Source organism: Oncorhynchus gorbuscha, linkage group LG19 (assembly GCF_021184085.1).
Source record: "Oncorhynchus gorbuscha isolate QuinsamMale2020 ecotype Even-year linkage group LG19, OgorEven_v1.0, whole genome shotgun sequence".
Taxonomy (NCBI): Eukaryota; Metazoa; Chordata; class Actinopteri; order Salmoniformes; family Salmonidae; genus Oncorhynchus; species Oncorhynchus gorbuscha.
Window position 1 is genome coordinate 46,574,792 of NC_060191.1, and position 14,982 is coordinate 46,589,773.

At 42.6% G+C, this 14,982-nt stretch overlaps 2 protein-coding genes across 5 annotated transcripts; one reads left to right on the top strand and one right to left on the bottom strand.

Moving 5' to 3' along the window:
* Nucleotides 1-5,814: 5,814 nt before the first annotated feature.
* Nucleotides 5,815-8,637, bottom strand: LOC124004830 (remodeling and spacing factor 1-like). 3 transcript variants are annotated; one of them, XM_046313646.1, is made up of 5 exons: nucleotides 8,334-8,637; nucleotides 7,196-7,263; nucleotides 6,585-6,759; nucleotides 6,206-6,423; nucleotides 5,815-6,055 (listed from the first exon to the last, which is right to left on the bottom strand). In XM_046313646.1, the coding sequence occupies exons 1-5, from the start codon at nucleotides 8,369-8,371 to the stop codon at nucleotides 5,850-5,852; spliced, it is 705 nt and encodes a 234-aa protein (XP_046169602.1). In that variant the 5' UTR covers nucleotides 8,372-8,637; the 3' UTR covers nucleotides 5,815-5,849. The 3 variants fall into 3 exon arrangements, with proteins under 3 accessions (XP_046169602.1, XP_046169604.1, XP_046169603.1); XM_046313648.1 differs by lacking the exon at nucleotides 8,334-8,637 and adding an exon at nucleotides 7,886-8,093 and having other exon boundaries at nucleotides 7,196-7,266; XM_046313647.1 differs by lacking the exon at nucleotides 8,334-8,637 and adding an exon at nucleotides 7,852-8,093.
* Nucleotides 8,224-13,073, top strand: LOC124004828 (GTPase IMAP family member 4-like). Of its 2 annotated transcripts, none has more exons than XM_046313645.1 (3): nucleotides 8,224-8,600; nucleotides 10,979-11,638; nucleotides 11,888-13,073. In XM_046313645.1, the coding sequence occupies exons 2-3, from the start codon at nucleotides 11,110-11,112 to the stop codon at nucleotides 11,953-11,955; spliced, it is 597 nt and encodes a 198-aa protein (XP_046169601.1). In that variant the 5' UTR covers nucleotides 8,224-8,600; nucleotides 10,979-11,109; the 3' UTR covers nucleotides 11,956-13,073. The 2 variants fall into 2 exon arrangements, with proteins under 2 accessions (XP_046169601.1, XP_046169600.1); XM_046313644.1 differs by lacking the exon at nucleotides 8,224-8,600 and adding an exon at nucleotides 9,878-10,041.
* The last annotated feature ends 1,909 nt before the right edge of the window (nucleotides 13,074-14,982 follow it).

The following is a 14,982-nucleotide window of genomic DNA, read 5'->3' on the forward strand; positions in this document are numbered from 1 at the left end:
TCCTCTAATTTGAAGCGGTGTCCACATACAGTGCATTTGGAAAGTATTTAGACCCCTTGACTTTATCTACGTTGTTATGTTAATACCTTATTCTAAAATGGATTAAATTGTTTCCCCCCCCCTCAATATACACACTACCCATGATGACAAAGCAAAAACAGGTTAGACATCTTTAGGCAAATATATTTAAAAATATATTAAAAAATAAACAGAAATATCACATTTACATTAGTACTCAGGCCCTTTACTCAGTACTTTGTTGAAGCACCTTTGGCAGCGATTACAGCCTTAAACCGTCTTGGGTATGACGCTACAAGCTTGGCACACCTGTATTTGGGGAGTTTCTCCTATTCCTCTCTGCAGATCCTCTCAAGCTCTGTCAGGTTGGATGGGGAGCGTCGCTGCACAGCTATTTTGAGGTCTCTCCAGAGATGTTTGATCGGCTTCAAGTCCAGTCTCTGGTTGGGCCACTCAAGGACATTCCACATTCTGCCACATTCTTGTCCCGAAGCCACTACAACGTTGTCTTGGCTGTGTGCGTAGGGTCGTTGTCCTGTTGGAAGGTAAACCTTCTCCCCAGTCTGAGATCCTGAGCAGGTTTTCGTCAAGGATTTCTCTGTACTTTGCTCTGTTCATTTGTCCCTCTCCTGACTAGTCTCCCAGTCCCTGCCACTGAAAAACATTCCCACAGCATGAAGCTGCCACCGCCGTGCTTTACTGTAGGGATGGTGCCGGGTTTCCTCCAGATGTGACGCTTGGCATTCATCAGACCAGAGAATTTTGTTTCTCATGGTCAGAGTCCTTGAGGTGCCTCTTGGTATACTCCAAGTGGGCTGTCATGTGCCTTTTACTGAGGAGTGGCTTCCCACTGACTACTCTACTATAAAGGCCTGATTGGTGGAGTGCTGCAGAGACTGTTGTCCTTCTGGAAGGCTCTCCCATCTCTACAGAGGAGCTCTGCCAGAGTGACCATCTGGTTCTTGGTCACTTCCCTGACCAAGGCCCTTCTCTCCCGATGGCTCAGTTTGGCTGGCCAGCCAGCTCTAGGAAGAGTCTTGGTGGTTCCAAACTTCTTCCATTTAAGAATAATGGAGGCCACTGTGTTGTTGGGGACCTTCAATGCTGCAGACATAGTTTGGTACCCTTCCCCAGATCTGTGTCTTGACACAGTCCTGACTCTGAGCTCTATGGACAATTCGTTTGACCTCAGGTCTTGGTTTTTGCTCTGACATGCACGTCTTCTTCTTCTATGGTATATTTGCGATCACACAATTGAATGTGCATACCGCCACCTATTCAGCAGGATGGAAACAGGATTCCCCCCCGAAACCAAACTACCAAAAAAGTAATTAAGAAATTAAAATAAATCAAACTTATTTTAAAAGTAAATAAAACAGATGTGATCACAGGAACTTGAGAGGGCGGGTCTTCCAGAGCCAGTACCCCTTGCAAGTCTTTCAATGTAAAATTCTTGAATCCCAAAAACGTTTCACCTGCAGCCACAATAATGTCTAGTTTCTTCGACTTCTTTGAGACTTGTGCTGTACAGTTTATAACTGGCAATGAATACAATGAAATCCACCTTAACAGGGCATCTTTTGTCTGGAAGCAAACATTTACAACAGGCTGCGGTGTATCCACTAACATCTCTTCACTAGCATCACTTGTTTTCTTAATTCTTTGAATCTCCTCCACATGGAGATTCGATTGACCGCTCTAACTTTTATCACAATTTCCTTCACCCTTACTGGGCTCTCCAGGAACTCAGGATCATGATCCCCACCACAATTGAAACACCGTCGCCCTTCTACACACCTTTCTTCTGTATACTTTGTTTATCTGCACACACTTGAAACATGGCCAAATCCTTCACAATTCTTACACTGCAGTGGTTTGGGGACGAAAGCTCTTAAAGCATATCTTACATAACCATTGCTCTTTATCAAAAAACAACAGAACCGACAGACTTTATTTTTCTCTATTCACCCAGCGGGTCAGACGCCGGGCACTAACCACACCAGGAATTCTCTTCGGGTATTCAAGCTGAACATCCGTCGTCAACTCCTTTGACGGGTGCTCTACTCCGAAGTTCAAAACACAAAACTTATGTGGTCTGGATTCTTTTGAGGCCCACTGTAATCTTCCTCTGCTCTTCAGAAAAACAATTAATCAAATTAAGACCACTCCTGGTTACTCTGACATGCTCCACTTTTTGAAGTGCATACTTCAAGATTTGACACTTCAAACGGGTTTCCCCACATACGCATCCTTACTAATCAAACGCTTCCCAACATTCATTATCATTTACACACGTATCCTCCACTCCAATTTTAGACTATTTCCTTTTTGTTCCAGTTTCGATATTACTCTTGTTCATTCTGAACATTAGTCTTCACCAAATGTACTCGACACGCAACTTAATTCCAACTCAGCATCCACTTCAGCCATCTTCCTCTCCACAATTCCATCCTCTGACGTGCACAGTCAAATGTGGGACCTTATATAGACAGGTGTGGGCCTTCCCAAATCATGTCCAATCAATTGAATTTACCACAGGTGGACTCCAATCAAGTTGAAGAAACATCAACGATGATCAATGGAAACAGGACTGGAGCTCAATTTCGAGTCTCATAGCAAAGGGCCTGAATACTTATGCAAACATTTTTAAAAACCTGGTTTTGCTTTGTCGTTATTGGGTATTGTGTGGATTGAGGAATTTTTAAAAATGTAATCCATTTTAGAATAAGGCTATAACGTAACAATGTGGAAAGTCAATACTTTCCGAATGCACTTTATATTGGCTATCAGGAGTCCAGCAGGCCCGCTTGCCATCTCCTCGGGCTCAACCTAAGTCTTTGTATGTGCCCCACAATGTTACCCTATTCCCTATAGTAGGGTTCTGGTCAAAAGTAGTGCACTATATAGTGAATAGAAGTGCCTTCATCTTCCTGGTTTAAGATCTATTCAGCTTTCTTTTGTGTCCAGATCTAGTTGTTTTCCTGCAGAGGAGTGGTTGTCTAAGTGGTCTGGCAGGACTGTGTTGCGGTTACCATGGCCATAGGTAGTGGTACTGTCTGAGTTTACTTGGTTCTATACTTTGCTCTGGTGCATATCAACTTCAATATGCACCAGAGTTCCTCTGTGGAGATGGGTGAACCTTCCAGAAGGACAACCATCTCTGCAGCACTCCACCAATCAGGCCTTTATAGTACAGTGGCCAGACGGAAACCACTCCACAGTAAAAAGGCACATGACAGCCCACTTGGAGTTGGCCAAAAGGACCATGGGAAACAAGATTCTCTGGTCTGATGAAACCAAGCTTGAACTCTATGGCCTGAATGCCAAGAGTCACATCTGGAGGAAACCTGGCACCATTCCTACAGTGAAGCATGGTGGTGGCAGCATCAGGCTGTGGAGATGTTTCTCAGCAGCAGGGACTGGGAGACTAGTCAGGATCGAGTGAAAGATTAAGGGAGCAAAGTACAGAGACATCCTTGATGAAAACCTGCTCCAGACCGTTCAGGACCTTAGACTGGGGGTGAAGGTTCACCTTCCAACAGGACAATGACACTAAGCTCATAGCCAAGACAACACAGGAGTGGCTTTGGGACAAGTCTCTGAATGTCCTTGAGTGGCCCAGCCAGAGCGCGGACTTGAACCCGATATAACATCTCTGGAGAGACCTGAAAATAGCTGTGCAGCAACACTCCCCATCCAACCTGAGAGAGCTTGAGAGGATCTGCAAAAAATAGGAGAAACTCCCCAAATACAGGTGTGCTAAGCTTGTAGTGTCATACCCAAGACAACGAGGCTGGAATCGCACCCAAAGGTGCTTCAACAAGGTACTGAGTCAAGGGTTTAAATACTTATGTAAATGTGATATTTCAGTTGAATGTTTTTATAAATTTGCTAAATATTCTAAACCTGTTTTTGCTTTGTCATTGAGTATTATTGCACGTAGAATTATGAGGAAGAAAAACAATACATTCTTGAATAAGGCTGGAGCGTGACAAAATGTGGAAAAGGTCAAGGGGTCTGAATACTTTCCGAATGCACTGTTTACACTGTAGTCTTTATCTGATACGGCATTATCAGTCAAGGGTAGGTAGCCTAGTGGTTAAGGGCGTTGGGCCAGCAACCGAAAGGTCGCTGATTAGAATCCCCAAGCCGACGAGGTGAAATATTTGTTGATGTTTCCTTGAGCAAGACGCTTAACCCCACTTGCTCCTGTTAAGTTGCTCTTGATAAGAGCATCTGCTAAATGACTTAATGTGAAAATCAAGTAGAACATAATCACAAATCATTTGTAGACCGAAAGAAGCCCAAATAGATATAATATTTGACTCAAACAATGACTAAAACTATTTCAAACCTTGCTTCCATTTGTATACGATACCTGGGAACAGATTTCCAAAATTAAAGTAACTTTGAACTGATTGGGGGGCCAAATAAAACCACTATTTGTATAGTAAAATATTTCAAAAGCAGATGACAAGGTGCATTTGTGAGATGCTTGAATATTGGTTTTTAATAACTTATAAAACACCTATGTTACAGCATCAACTATAAACATACTGTACATACACTGTGGAGGAATAACAGGGTGATTTCTTTTTTTCAGACTAAACATTTCAAAATATTTGATATTTTGGGGGGGGGGGAGAAAACATAAGAACAATGAGCTGGAATGATAGAATCTATAAAGAGGTTCAGATGGAACTCTGAGGATGAAAACAGAACAGACAGTGGACTGAGGACCAGATACAGCATTCACACCTGGGGCCATATTCATTAGGGCACACAGCAGCAAAACATTTTGCAAGTTCAGGTAGTCCCTCCCTGTTTCAGTCCTTTTTCGGACTTATGAATATGACCCCATCTTCTCAAATAGTAGTAGGTTGTAGAATGTATAGACTGGAATGGAGAGTAGTAGACTTCTGTGGATAAATTATTCAGTCCTCACTGAGTGAGAGAAGGAACACTTCAACTAACACATAAAAGTCAACAGTGAATTGATTTACTGAACATAGCTAGTTAGATAATTTGACAGTGTCCATCTGCCAGCCCCCACTGTAGTTGTAACTGTGGTCAAATCTGAAATGTGTCATTTGAGATGAATCAGCCTGTATGAATCTATTTCTGGTAGTTCTCTTCCTGGTTCACAGCAGAGCAACAAGAGCAGCTCTTCCATTGGTTTAAAACATCCAACTCACTATTTTCTGGGATTATTAAACACTTCAGTCCATTCGCTCTCTCCTTCATGGTATATAGAACACAATTTTAGAGGGAGACAGAGAAGAGAGAAGGGAACATCTAGTATTTTACAGGATCAGCAGCCGAGCAGAACAGCTAAGGAGGGTGTCTGTCTGGTGCTCAGGACAGTCCTTCACCCTTTGGCCGTGTATTGTGTTGTGTGTCTGTGTGTTGGGTGGCGCTAGTGCGTTTGGTCCAGTAGTTATTCATCCTGTTTAGAGGAAGGGAGGAGGAGGGAAAGGAGAAAGGGAAGGAGGGATGATGAGGTAATGAGAGATCCAGTTGAAAGGTTGTTGGTGAAAGGCAAGAAAGTAAAACAAAATATAACGAAAAGTCTATGTCATCATGCGTCTGACTGGTCAGGAGGTGGGGGGCTGTTAGACCTGTTCTGCCCAGCTTTGGCTGCTCTGTCCCTGGGTAAGGCTGCACTCTCTGCCCCAGGCTGTGTTGAGCCTCTAGAGGCCTGCTGTCGATTAGGGCTGTTTGATTCCTTGTCTTTTGATGATGGCTTTCTCAGCTTCTTCTCCTCTTCATCCTCTTCTTCCTCGTCCTCATTTTTTCCCTCTTTCTCCTCCTCTTCATCAGAGTCGATGCGGTTAAGTCGTTTGCGGATAGGACGATCTTCCTCGGATGACGACTGAGCTGGAGAGACGACGGCGCCGGGGTTTAGCCTTATCCTTATTGGTGGTTGCCTGGGAACACTCGGATTCTGACGTCTCGCGGTAGTTCACCTCCCGCTTCCGGCCCCTCCTTAAACCACACCTCTTCCTGTCCCCATCGCTGTCCCTCAAATCACTGGTCTCTACAAAGAGAGAGAGAAGCAGAGAGAGAGAGAGAGGGGAGGGAGAGAGTTGTTTTACTTTCAACTGAACATGTTCTTTAACATCCAGCACCAAACCTCTGGATTTCTGTGTGTCTTCTTTTCCCAACTCATATTCCAAGCCTTACTCACCCATCTCCTCTTCACTCTCCTCCTCCTCCTCCCCCCATCCTCTCCTCTGTCTGCGTGGGCGTTTCTTGCACTTTGCTGCGGTCCTGGAGGTTCTCTGTTTAGGTGCCCGTCTCTGTGCCCGTGTAGACTGGCTTACGAAGCCCGGGTCGCTGGCAAAGCTGTCCACATCACTGGCTGCTTCCTCATCACCTGACGCTACAAACTCCTCCTTCTCCGTACTACACACACAAACACACACGCGTTAAAAGTTTGCATTTATAGTGCTCAAACAAAATATGACTTTACAATATGGGGTGTAGCTCCAAAGAGTAGCACCCACCCATACATATATACACAGAATTACTAGGACTGACTTAAGGCCAGTCAGGCACAAACACACCTGGCGCTGAGCTGAAACTCCTCCTCGCTCTCTGCAGCCGTGCTGTCGCTCTCCAGGTCGTTGAGTCTCCTTCTCTTCCTGCTCCTGGTGGGAGGGGCCTGAGCTGTGGTTGGTCCTCGTTTCTCCTTCCCCTCCTCCGATAGGATGGTGGTAATGTCCTTACCCTGCCCCACCTCTACACACAGGACCACAGGGTTACACAGGCAGTCCACTTTTCTGTCATCTAAAACCTCTTGTTCCTCATCCAAAATGACACCATATTCACTTAATATAGTGCACTACATTTGACCAGGACCCTTAGGGCTAGGTTCCCAAACCTGACCCCAATTATTCTCACGCATAATAGAGAGACACGTGATGGTATACAAATGTAAGCAATGTTTGAAATGATGAAGTTTTAGTCAAATATTATATCTGTTTGTGCTTCTTGGGGTTAATTTGCAATCTACAACTTATTAGTAATTATGTTCTGGCCCCCCGACCTTCCGCTTAAGAAAAAAATCATCCCACAGCTGAATCTAGATGATGATCTCTGATATAGAGAATATGGTGCCATTTGAGACAGCCATTCAGTTCTCAGTCTACACACTCACTCCCTCTCTATTTCTCACCTCCTCCATCCTCATCTCTGACGTCTTCCTCTATCGCTTCATCAATGGCGTCATCAAAGTCATCAAACCTGGAACACACAGACACCACACACACCAGGGTTTACGTTTTCCTAGTCAGTCCTGGGAAAACGAGGAGCCGGACACACAGTGGAGAACGACTGCCCCCTCTCATTTAAGAGAGAGGGGGCAGTTGTTTTACAAACAGACAGTTAATACTGTTAATATTATCCAGCATACACAGTACATTGTGTATTTATAGTAAGCCCTCAGCAGTTGAAGTCATCCCCCTCCCCAGTCCTGAGTTGCCTCAGAGCCATAGCCTTTACCCGGGTGGCAGGTAGCCTAGCGGTTAAGAATATTAGGTAGCAGCCTGCCTGTTGGCTCTTGGTCAGGGTAGCCAATCCTTCTCCTTGAACTTTTAATTCATTTTAGACATCTCCTAACTTTTGCCACACACGGAGGGAGGCGCTGTGACTGTAGCCTGTAGTATATTGCCGCTCTGATGACATATGATGGGCTATCAACAAGCTACACACGCCATGCTCCACTCTCGTGAAAAGCAAGAGCAGCAGCATCAATTATTCAATTTCTCTCTCTACTGCAGCAGTCGGATATGAACGTGCCCTTCCGGACAAGTCAGTTACACTTACACATACCTGAGACCCATGACAATCATATCAGATCCGACCCAGACCCATGACAATCATATCAGATCCGACCCAGACCCATGATATTATTTATAATTCTGGATCCGGACTTGCTCAGGTCCCAGATCGGGTCTCAGGTACAGGTGAATCCGTGAAGATCTCTAGCTCAAACTGAGCATGTTATGTCTCCATGAGACGCCATCTTAACTGACTTCACTTGGTTTCAATGCGCTATGGAGTCTTCACATAGGAATGAACGGTGTCATGTGATCGATGGCTTTGTCCATTCATATATACAGTCATTGGGACAACGTGACCGAGAAGATTTAAATTTCCCGGCCATTTGAGAAATTTACCAGACCCATATGTTCTGGGTGCGTAACCCATTAGGGTGTCCACCAGCAGTGCTCAATTAAGGAGCTAATAAAACATCATTTTCAAACATTTGCCAAAATGCAATTCGTAGAAAAACGCCATTCTATACCGAGTACCTGGTGCGAGCAGTTTCATATGTGACAGAGATGAACATCTCTGTTAGAAACTTCGAATGAAGGGGAATCTGAAGACGCAACTAGGATGGGACACTAAAAATGACTAGGATTGCGCCTTTGGCATCTGCACAACGAAAAAAAGTTGATATGAAAACCAATGGAACAGCAGAGAAATGCTGGTTTCAATGGCATAGGAGGAAGTCTTTATAAAATAAAATGCCTCCACGGTTCTATAGTGTGATTTTTCCGAGGCTATTTTGAAGCAAGGTAAGACATGCCTCATAATATAGAGTCAAATATTCAGGTTTCAAACAATTAAGTATGTGTTTTAAAATGCGTACTGCCTCCAGCTCACAATGCAAAGTAGTGGGTGACATGCTCTTAGCCTGCCTACCATAGCCCATGCACTTGAATGGCTTCAATTACCAGTTGAGAAAAAAACAAATAATAGCTCTTTATAAATCGTGGCTAACAAAAATGTTTTTAACACACAACTGCATTTAGAATTGTTCCGCAATGCCATGTTTCATTCTAGCAGCAACATAAATTAACCTATAGACCGACGGTCAAATGCATTTACAGCGACTGATATTTACATCAATGAATTCGACTAAATTTCAATGGGATTGTTTTTTCTCCTGTTCAATTGGCAGGTAACAATTTTATTTAGCTGCTTTATTTCATTTATTTTTCATCTGCCAAAAGCCGGCAATTACGGGCTTACTGGTGCTCTTCCATGCAGTCCCTAGGAGGGGTGCGTCACTTGAGTGGGTTTTAGTCACTGACATGGTCTTCCTGTCTGGGTTGGCGCCCCCCCCCCTTTGGTTGTGCCGTGGCGGAGATCTTTGTGGGCTATACTCAGCCATTCTGATAGAACATTCTGAACATACAGTGCGGTAAAAAAGTATTTACCCCCTTTCCGATTATATGTTTGCATATTCTTTGATAATGAATGTTATCAGATCGTCAACCTGAGTTTACAAATAACCACCAAAAAAATGTATACTTATTTTATTTATGTAAGTGACAAAGTTATGCAACACCCTATTCCACTGTGTGAAAAAGTAATTGCCCCCTTACACTCAATAACTTGTTGTGCCACGTTTAGCTGTAATGACTGCAACCAAAGGCTTTTCCTGTAGTTCTTGATGAGTCTCTCACATCATTGTGGAGGAATTCTGGTCCACTCTTGGATGCAGAACTGCTTTAACTCGGCGACATTTGTGGGTTTTCAAGCATGAACTGCTCGTTTCAAGTCCTTCCACGACATCTCAATTGGGATTAGGTCTGGACTGATAAGGCAATTATAATTGTATTGGCCTTGATTTTAGGTTATTGTTATTATCTCCCAGTGTCTGTTGGAAAGCAGACTGAACCAGGTTTTCCTCTAGGATTTTGCCTTTGCTTAGCTCTATTCCGTTTATTTTTATTTTAAAAAACTCCATAGTCCTTGCAAATGACAAGCTCATAACATGATGAAAGAAAGTGAAACTGTTTTTCTCTAAGGAAGTGGGAGGGGCTCTCAATACCTTGAATGACAATCACACAGGAAAAAGACATTCATACTGGAATTTATAGCAGTGTGTGTCAAAACCTGGCCAGATTGGTTTACTACACTAAGTTATACTGTATACTATACTTCGCTAAAACTTCAACAGACTGTTCATTGTATCACCTGAACATTAGTAGTGGAAGATGGCAGCGGCTGGTGAGTATTTACGGCTTGTTGCTAGTGCTACTCTCTGACATACAAAACTACAGCGCATTTCAATCTGATATCAGTAACGTAATCTAGGTGTGGTTTCAGCAGGTTGTAGCACACCTTGGATAAACATTTTAAAGGCTCTATAGCCCTGATACAACAGACATTGTTCAAAATAGAGCTCGCCAGTTGGTAGTCCTAGAACCTGGAAATTAGTTACCTCTGGCCTGCCATTCCTATGGGAGAAATGAATGGGGTTTTGAGATAAATCCTGAAAATAAGGTTTGAGGTTAACACAGGTTTGGGAGATTTTATATGTTTTGTTATACGTGATATCAGTCAGTGAATTATTAAGGCTTTTGTTCTTGTTTTGATTACATAAATGCTTCAAAATTAACAAAGAGTGACAAACTGATTAAGATTTTCATAGAACAAAGCGTGCAAGATATCCCAAACCTGTGTTTGCCATAGACCGCCATTTATCCCCCCGAAAAAACATTAATTTCCCCATAAATTTTGTCCAACGAACCATAGCATAGTTAATGCCTCCAAAAAGACGCCATTGCTCTCCATGGGCTTAAAATCTGTACTTTAAATCGAATCAAACTTAATCTCCCTTACGTTGACCATTTCCAGCGGTTTAACTACCGACAACTAACGACAAAACAGATTACTATAATATTTGTAATAATTTTGTGCACAGGTTTTGAATTTGCCGTGTTGCATATAGAATTTACTCAAGGCCAGGAGCCCCACTACTTTTGTGGACAAAAAACTAAAACATGTCTGTGAAGACCTTTTTAACTATGAACCACAGCTAACTGGTGTTTACTCTTACTGATTTTAATCTGTGATTTTATAGCTTTTTTATGAATCTTGCTGATTGGTTATTCAGGCTTAAGTATTTAAATAAATAATTATAATTAAATGTTTTGTGTGGCAGTGGTAGAGCGCGTGGCGGTGGTGCTGCTGGGTGGGAGATGGGCTGGGAAGAGCTCCAGTGGCAACAGCCTCCTCGGACTAGACAGCTCTACTGGGGGGTTCAACGTGGGGAAACAGACCGACACATGCATCATGAAGGAAACTAAAATAGACAGTACTCTGGTGAGTGTGATCGACACGCCGAGCTGGATGTGGGTCCCTGCTGCGGACACCTCAGAGGAGGTTAAAAGTCAACTGAAGAGGAGTGTGACACTGGCCGAACAGGGTGGACACCCTGCCTTCCTATTGGTCTACCCTCTGGGGTCGCCCTTCCTCAGGAGACACAAGGTGGCTGTGGAGGAACACCTAGCACTGCTGGGAGAGGCAGAGGAGGTGTGGGGACACACCATGGTTCTGTTCTCTAGAGGAGACTGGCTGGCCGGTAGGGGGACCTCTATAGAAGAACACATTCAGACGGCTGGGCCAGAGCTCCTATGGCTCTTAGAGAAATGTGGGAATAGGTACCATGTCATTAACAACAAGGAGAAAGAGATGGAGAAGGTGAAGGAGCTACTACAGAAGATTAAAGAGATGGTACGAAATAGGGAAGAGATGGCAGAAGAGAGAGAAGGGATGCCGCCGGTGAAAAGGAGGAGGAAAAGCATGGAGGAGCCAAATCAAAGTGAGTGCACCTCATAAAAATCATATATTTATGCAGGATATTCAACCTCATCATGTCAAAGGAGCCCCAAAAGGACAGGACTGGGTTGCCCTATTATACTTGTGCTATATTTCAGGTGATTTAGTGTACATTTGAATCTATTGTTCAGTGTTCAGGTTGACGTTAGAATGGCATCTTTAGGTTGAAAAATGTCTCCTCAGAGAAATATTTAGCCACAGCAATTCAGTGTTTTTTCACTCTGTTTTGTAGTGACTGGAGAGAAGTCAGCGGCAGGTGGAGAAGTTGGAGAACCATCCGATGCTCAAAAGAAGGACTAACTGTACTGGATTAGTTGCTAGTATCAAGCTGACTTCAATGCTCTTATTTTAACTTATAGAGAAGGACTATTCAACCTTTTCTTGCCCAGTGACGACCTCCCAGGCTAACCCGCGAACCCCCATCATACGTTAGCAGATTTTTATTTTTAATATTCACATCTTGTCATATCATCAGCTGAATGATAAGGGCAAGGAGAATAAGCCTAGTGAACATTTTAAAATTAATAGATTTGGTAGATCGTTTACTTTGACCTCCCCACATTATAATTGGAAGAGGAAGTGTAACTCTTAACATAGCCTATTAGCTAGAAAGGTAACTTCAAACACATTTTTGCTAAGAGCATCTGTTTAGCTAGTTCAAGAAAGGTTAGCCATGTGCTGGCAAAAATGTATATCCAAGTCAAGAAAGCTTACCAGCAGCAAGTGGCACTACCTCACTAGTAGCCTAGCCACGGATGCTTTTTCAAAGCCCATGTCAGATGCAATTGGCTCCAATTAGTGTAATTTGCTCAATATTAGGAGTTATAAAGTTGACATCATTAGAAAGATGATATGCTCCTCTTTTCTACTGTAGGTATGTAATTCCAAATTAGTTTGTTGTTGCTTACGATATTTAGAAAAATGATTGAAATAAGAAATCTACTAATATTTTTGCTGCGGACCCCATGCCGCGGACCCCCGGTTGAATACCCCTGTTCTGGAGGACTCCATGGCCAAGTCCACTCTCATCTGACAGACATGCTTGTTCCAAACAAGCAGTTGTTTTAAATTATATCAATGTTTTGTATGCATATTTTACTGTGTTATGTTCTGTATGTTAGTCATTTTCTGTTATGTATTGTGTGATCATTGTTACGCTGTCCTCTGGCAATATCTGGTGGCTGTTACAATACACAACACCATTAACCCTCTAGAGTCGAAGCCCTGTCTAAGGAGGCGGGAGGGTTCTAAACTAACATATGGACTTGTTTTAAGACGGTCATACCAAGGATTATTTAGCTATTTGATTTTTAATTTTATGATCCCTTAAGGTATCAAAAAATATATAATAACAATTTGGGATGAAACATTGAATTTTACATTACTGCTATTAGCCAATAAAAATGCATTGAATCTCAGATTAACTTTATGGAACAACAAATAGTCCCCCTGAGGTGTCTATCCTGCAAGACATCTGAAATATATACAGTTGAAGTCGGGAGTTTACATACAGTGTACACTAAGACTGGAGTCATTAAAACTTGATTTTCAACCACTTGTTAACAAACTATAGTTTTGGTAAGTTGGTTAGGACATCTACTTTGTGCATGACACAAGTAATTTTTCCAACAATTGTTTACAGACAGATTATTTAATTTATAATTCACTGTATCACAATTCCAGTGGGTCAGAAGTTTACATACAAGTTGGAAGTTGACTGTGCCTTTAAAGAGCTTGGAAAAGTCCAGAAAATTATGTCATGGCTTTAGAAGCTTCTGATAGGCTAATTGACATAATTTGACTCGATTGGAGGTGTACCTTTGGATGTATTTCAAGGTCTACCTTCAAACTCAGTGCCTCTTTGCTGGACATCATGGGGAAATCAAAAGAAATCGGCCAAGACCTTCGAAAACAAATTGTAGACCTCCACAAGTCTGGTTAATCCTTGGGAGCAATTTCCAAATGAATGAAGGTACTACGTTCATCTGTACAAACAATAGTACGCAAGTATAAACACCATGGGACTACGCAGCTGTCATAGCGCTCAGTAAGGAGACGTGTTCTGTCTCCTAGAGATGAACGTACTTTGGTGCGAAAAGTGCAAATCAATCCCAGAACAACAGCAAAGGACCTTGTGAAGATGCTGGAAGAAACACGTACAAAAGTATCTATATCCACAGGAAAACGAGTCCAATATTGACATAACCTGAAAGGCCACTCAGCAAGGAAGAAGCCACTACTCCAAAACCGTCAGAAAAAAGCCAGACTACGGTTTGCAACTGCACATGGGGACAAAGATCGTACTTTTTGGAGAAATGTCCTCTGTTCTGATGAAACAAAAATAGAACTGTTTGGCCATAATGACCATCGTTATGTTTGGATGAAAACGGGGGAGGCTTGCAAGCCGAAGAACACCATCCCAACCGTGAAGCACGGGGGTGGCAGCATCATGTTGTGGGGGTGCTGTAGGAGGGACTGGTGCACTTAATAAAATAGATGCCATCATGAGGGAGGGACATTATGTTGATATATTGAAGTAACATCTCAAGACATCAGTAAGGAAGTTAAAGCTTGGTTGCAAATGGGTCTTCCAAATGGACAATGACCCCAAGCCTACTTCAAAAATTGTGGCAAAATGGCTTGAGGATAAAAAAGTCAAGGTGGCCATCACAAAGCCCTGACCTCAATCCCATAGAACATTTGTGGGCAAAATTGAAAAAAGCGTGTGAGGAGGCCTCAAGGAGGCCTACAAATCTGACTCAGTAACACCGCCCATCCTGTCAGGAGGAATGGGCCAAAATTCACCCCAACTTATTGTGGAAAGCTTGTGGAAGGCTACCTGACACGATTGACCCAAGTTAAACAATTTAAAGGCAATGCTACCAAATACTAATTGAGTGTATGTAAACTTCTGACCCACTGGGAATGTGATGAAAGAAATACAACTATTATTATTAACTACTATTCTGACATTTCCATTCTTGAAATAAAGTGGTGATTCTAACTGACCTAAGACAGGGAATTTTTACTAGGATTAAATGTCAGGAATTGTGAAAAACTGAGTTGAAATGGGTGGATATATGTATAATATTTTTTTACATGTATTTAGCCCCTTATTTTAGACACTAAACTGCTGTATCTCCATATTTACACTTTCATGCATTTAAAAAAAAACTGGTACCGGGGACCTTCATGTGAGGCTTGTGAGCATCCTAGATCAAAACGCAGAACAAAGTAATGTTGGTAAGAAGCTCATTTTTCAATAGAGTGGTCACAATAATGTGTAGGCCAAACCGTTGAGACGCTACATCTTTTTTGCAGCCCATG

What these genes read in the sequence shown, in the direction of transcription:
- LOC124004828 (XM_046313644.1), top strand. An exon ending in CATGGAGGAGCCAAATCAAA is followed by an intron (nt 11,639 to 11,887) that starts GTGAGTGCACCT and finishes TCTGTTTTGTAG; the next exon opens with TGACTGGAGAGAAGTCAGCG.
- LOC124004830 (XM_046313646.1), bottom strand. Translation starts at nt 8,371, where the DNA reads ATGTTCATCTCTGTCACATATGAAACTGCTCGCACCAG. An exon ending in TATGAAACTGCTCGCACCAG is followed by an intron (nt 7,264 to 8,333) that starts GTACTCGGTATA and finishes TGTGTGTTCCAG; the next exon opens with GTTTGATGACTTTGATGACG. An exon ending in GAGTTTCAGCTCAGCGCCAG is followed by an intron (nt 6,424 to 6,584) that starts GTGTGTTTGTGC and finishes TTGTGTGTGTAG; the next exon opens with TACGGAGAAGGAGGAGTTTG.